At 38.1% G+C, this 4985-nt stretch overlaps 1 protein-coding gene across 1 annotated transcript; it reads right to left on the bottom strand.

Annotated features, from left to right (window-relative positions):
• Nucleotides 1-3084: 3084 nt before the first annotated feature.
• Nucleotides 3085-4871, bottom strand: PCYB_061020 (Pv-fam-d protein; the record flags this gene model as incomplete). The annotated part of the gene is made up of 2 exons (XM_004221269.1): nt 3085-4644; nt 4785-4871. 2 exons carry the CDS (start codon nt 4869-4871, stop codon nt 3085-3087), a joined length of 1647 nt encoding a protein of 548 aa, XP_004221317.1.
• Between the last annotated feature and the right edge of the window lie 114 nt (nt 4872-4985).

Raw genomic sequence — 4985 nt, 5'->3', positions numbered from 1 at the left:
AAAAAGAAAAAAAAAACAAAAAGAACAGCAGAAATGATCAAAGATATGTAGTAAAATACAACACCAATGAGGAGTGTTGTTTCGGACGAGAGAGAGAAGACGACAGATAGACATGCTATATTCCTTTTTTTAGAGTCGTGTGTCTACTCAGTCACTTATCTAAACAAACGTGCATCTAATAAAAGAGTGTTCGAACGAAATCGTGCACAATTAGGTCATGCAAAAATACAATGAAAAATGTAATGTTGTGCACTTTTTATGCATAGAGCAGATTCCAATCGTGCAACTGTAATTATGAGTGTGAGCCAAATTGACCGACCACCCCGCCACCGTAACCCGAAACTGTTTTCTTCTTTTTTCTTTAGTGATTTTTTCCTTCATCTTGTTTCGTTTCACCATGATTCATTTGGCCTGTCCCCCTTTTTTTTCTTCGCTTCGTTCCGTTTCGACCTAACCAGTTCAGCGTCCGTCGCTTTGCTCCCCTTTTTTCGTTCCGTTTTGCCCACCCGTTTTTTTGTTTCGTTTTGTTTTCGCATTTATATCCCTTTGCCTAATTAATTTTTCTCAGCATAAGAGAATGAGAGTCTTTTTCTTCTTTTTTTGTTTTTTTTTTTTGGTCTCTTTTTAGAAGTTTTACATATCTATGTAATCACCTTTTTTTTTTTTACTTATATGTGCCATTTGAACTCTACTTATTTTTTCTTATTCCCTTCTTTAACCTTTTCTTCCTGAGTAGTACTAACTATTTATATTCCCAAGGGGGAACACGCGAACCATATATATATAATAAGTTATATATTTGCAGTAGGTTTTATTCACTCCTCGTCATTAGGTGTATAAAAAAAGGTGTGCACTTTTGGCAAAATTTTATCCCGATCTATCAATTAAACTGTTTGGATAGGCTTGTATAGCGGCTGCGTACGACTGACTGTGCTAGCTGGTCGATTGCTCGCAGGGAAAGAGCCAATCCTCCCTGTCGCATTTCTCCACTTGGTAAAAAAAACTGCTTTTATGCGTTTTGTTTTACTCATATGGCATTATATAGAGAGATGAAGTGTTACCTCATTAGCCAGGATGTCGCATAGGGTGCAGCAATTTTTGGACGCTTTAAAATTAGTGGCTCCGTTTTGTTGGGCTCTCCGCATAATTTGCCAGGTGAACAGTCAACAGTGGAGCAGAGAAAGGAAAAGGGAATTCCTGATCAGCTGTATGTAATTTATGCTTCCCCCTTGACTTGCCGCTTAACATAGGGACATCAAAATGGATAGACTTAATACGTATCATTATACATATATGTGCAAATATTTACCTATATGTGTGAAGTCAAACGTGGTTGCTGCTCCCTTTCGAGCCTCCTTTACATTGGTACAGAATGGAGAGGGAGTTTTTTCCGATACGATTGCACTCATTTTCATTTTAGCACAAATTGTGGTGTGCAAATTTGGGGAAAGAGAAACTGTTTACTTTTGTTATGTCTCCATTGGGGGGGATAGATCCCATTTCGGGCTTCAACACACGAATAAGTTTTTTTTCCCTTTTTCTGCGTCTCTTTTTCGTGTCCCCTTTTCCCACCTGTTGGAGCTATTTTTAACGTGTTGTTAGTCTCTCCTTGGGGCTATTTTTGGATGCTACAATTCTGATGGAAGTGGAAACGGCGTGGAGAAAGTAAACCCATTAGAATGTTTTACCACCATTTGAGGAACGCCACACGGAAGATGAAAAAAAAATGCGTCATAAGAATTGTTTGTCTGGTGTATGTCCCGTTTGGGCTCTCTACACATGGAAGAATTTGGAAGGCTCACTCCGATGGATGGAGTGTGGAGATAGGAGGCTTTATGTAGTATCCTCAGAAGGGGCGAACGAGAAAAAGGAGTTCCATTACCGAAGATATAGAGGAGGACCACTTTTATATATGGCAGGAATGAACACTGCTGGAGGGGAAAGCATAAAAAATTAGCTAAGTGTAGCTTTGCACAATCGAGGGAGCGTACGAGGGGTGTTCCTTTCTCATAGTTATGATTTGATAAAAGCAGGCTGGCAATGACAGCCATTTGATCCACCAAACGGATGTCATCACATGAAGACTCGGTAAATTCAGTTCCTCAGGGTGAAGATTGAAACGTATAGGCATATATAGCGAGAAAAAAAGAAAAAAATAAAGAAACGCTTTTTCATTTTTGCTGATAAGCTCTATCAATTGAATTTAGTCCTAATTAAAGTTTCTCCTATATGCGTTTATGAAGGTATACGGATGGGTGTATGTAATGCATCGATGTAGTGTGTATTGTATGTACGTTTAACTACACACATACGTGCTCACTTGATTGCCTTTTTACGCTGGACACACGCTCAGATGAAGAATGTAGGATACAAGGAACTGAGGCTGATTAGTAGCTTTACAAATAAAAATTTACCGCATATTTGATAAAAAAAAAAAAGCTGGGAAAAGAACATGAAACATTAAAATTCGACGGAGGAAGCTGGAAAGAGGTCGCTTACGTAAACCAATCAGTGCGCGTTTACGGTAAGAGCTCTCCACATTATTTCATGACGTTAAAAAAAATATATAAAAATAAGAATAATATTAATAATTATAATAATAATAATAAAAATAAGAACAACATTAATAATTATAATAATAATAAAAATAAGAATAATATTCATAATTATAATAAAAATAATAAAAAATATTAATTGTGAACGTAATAATGGCAGTGGTGAATTAGAAGGGGAAGGTGAATCGTTTAAAATGGAGCCCACGACTGGGCAAGACAACCAGGCAAAATTAATAGCTGAAAATAAACCGGATCAGGCTCAAATGTGGGTACTGCAGCAAATAAAGAGGATCATAATGCCATAGCATAACTGCTGCTTTTTTTTAGGAGAAAACAAAAAAGGGTGAAAAATTGCCATTATAATTATATGTATATATGGGGTTAAGGCATGTCACATATGTACCCTTTTTTTTTTTTTTTTTTTTTTTTAAGATAACGAAAAAGGTTCTTGAAATGGGGAAATTTTTTACGAATATATTAAATGGTGATTTGTTATAGTAAGATTTTATTTTGATTTTTTTCCTGGAACTTAAAAAGCAATGGGCCTTCTCATTGGGTAGCGAAGAGCATTTTGCTGGTCATGCCTTTTAGCACATTTCTTGTATTTTTTATAAACGTATGTTGAGGCTACTAGGTATAATGCACCTCCAGCATAAATAAACGGAGTGGAATATCCAAACCACATCATGATAAGTATAACTGTTGCGCTAGCTATGAGTGGAGAAAGAACTTTGGCGTAAATCTTGGCCTTCCTAGAGCTTTTGCTTTCACCATCTCTAGTATTTCTGTGATCTTTGTTAAGGAGCCTCGTAAATTGTTTCTCATACGATCTATCCATTTGCTTAATAATTGCAGTTATTCCATATTTTTTTGGTCTGGGGGGTGCCTGACATAAATCGTAGGACTGTTTCACCAGAGGAAATGATGATAAGGACGAACCATCACCATATTCTGACATCCCATATCCTGTGTCATGACTGTAGTAACCACTTCCGTAATGATCATAGGAATCGTATTTACCTCTTTTACCGTATCTTCTTCGTGAGCCAAAAGAAGATCCATCATAGTCTGTATACCCATAATCTGAGTAATCTCGAAAAGTTGAACCGTCGTCCATGATTCCGAAAGTGTTCATACTAGACATAGAATTTCTACTGAAATGGTCATCGTCCGCAACATCCATCATGCTAAACGAATTCAAGCTGGAGGCATTACTACCATGCATATCAATTCCTCTATAGTTTCTCCTCATTCTTCGTGAACCTACACTCGATAGGTTATCACTATCGTACAAACTCCCATCTGAATGGTCCATGGTGCTTAGGGAGTCCGCAGTAGACATGCTGTTGCTATGGGCATATTTACGCATTTTGTTAAAGAGATCACCAAATTTGCGTTTATTGGCACTGGAAAAATCTCTACTCTGGAATTTACTCGATTCTGAGGAAGTTACTGAATTTAAGGAATCCATACTGGACATGCTGTTGTCAATATTATTATTTTTTTTCGATTTGTTAATGTGGCCCTTCATTGTGGATGTAGTCTTGCTTGAAATGCTGCTGCTTTGGCTTGTGCTCGCTTCTGATGGCGCCACGGAGTTTAACGAATCCACGCTAGACATAGTGTTGCTCTGTAATGTACTCGCTTCTGAAGGCGCTTCGGAATTTAGCGAATCCACGCTAGACATGGTGTTGCTCTGTAATGTACTCGCTTCTGAAGGCGCCTCGGAATTTAGCGAATCCACGCTGGACATGGTGTTGTTCTGGAATGTACTCGCTTCTGAAGGCGCCTCGGAATTTAGCGAATCCGAACTATTCAGAGTACTAAGGTCATCCAAGCTTGCACCAGAACGTTCGTTCGTAATGAGGGAGCTAATTGAATCAGTACTTTCATTAATTAACGAGGTCTCACTATCAGTGATGCCGTCGGCATCGTGGAGAACTTTTGTTTTACTTTTTAAAAGAGGTTTCTTTTTTCGAAGATTTGCATCCGTTGCTCTTTGTGCCAACAGTCTGCTCGTTCTAGCACCTACATGGTTCCCCATTAGGTAGTTCATTTCTTCGTTCAGTGGTACGTCATAGTTGATTGGCTGAAAGATGGTGGGGAGGAATAATTTTATGTGGATTACGCAGCGGAGGAGTTAAATAACACTGGCATTTTTTTTTTTTTTTGCAAAACTGAGCGATGCATTAAGAAGGAAAAATGCGCAGGCGCGAAATAGTGGCGTACCTCATTGGAGTAGTTCGACGCCAGTACTAACAGTGTGATCGCAAAAATGTTGGAAAAGAAGGTGATTCTGTTGGTCCTCTCTACCATGGTGAATTGTGAGAAGAAATTGCTTCTAATGTGCCGTACAGCGGAAATAAAAAAATTAGAATAATTTATTAAAAAAAATATATATATGTAACCCTCAGTTTGCAGTAGCAGTTG

The sequence above is a fragment of the Plasmodium cynomolgi genome, chromosome 6, assembly GCF_000321355.1.
Source record: "Plasmodium cynomolgi strain B DNA, chromosome 6, whole genome shotgun sequence".
Classification (NCBI taxonomy): domain Eukaryota; phylum Apicomplexa; class Aconoidasida; order Haemosporida; family Plasmodiidae; genus Plasmodium; species Plasmodium cynomolgi.
The sequence above is the reverse complement of the archived record's forward strand: the minus strand, read 5'-3'. Positions and strand labels throughout refer to the sequence as shown.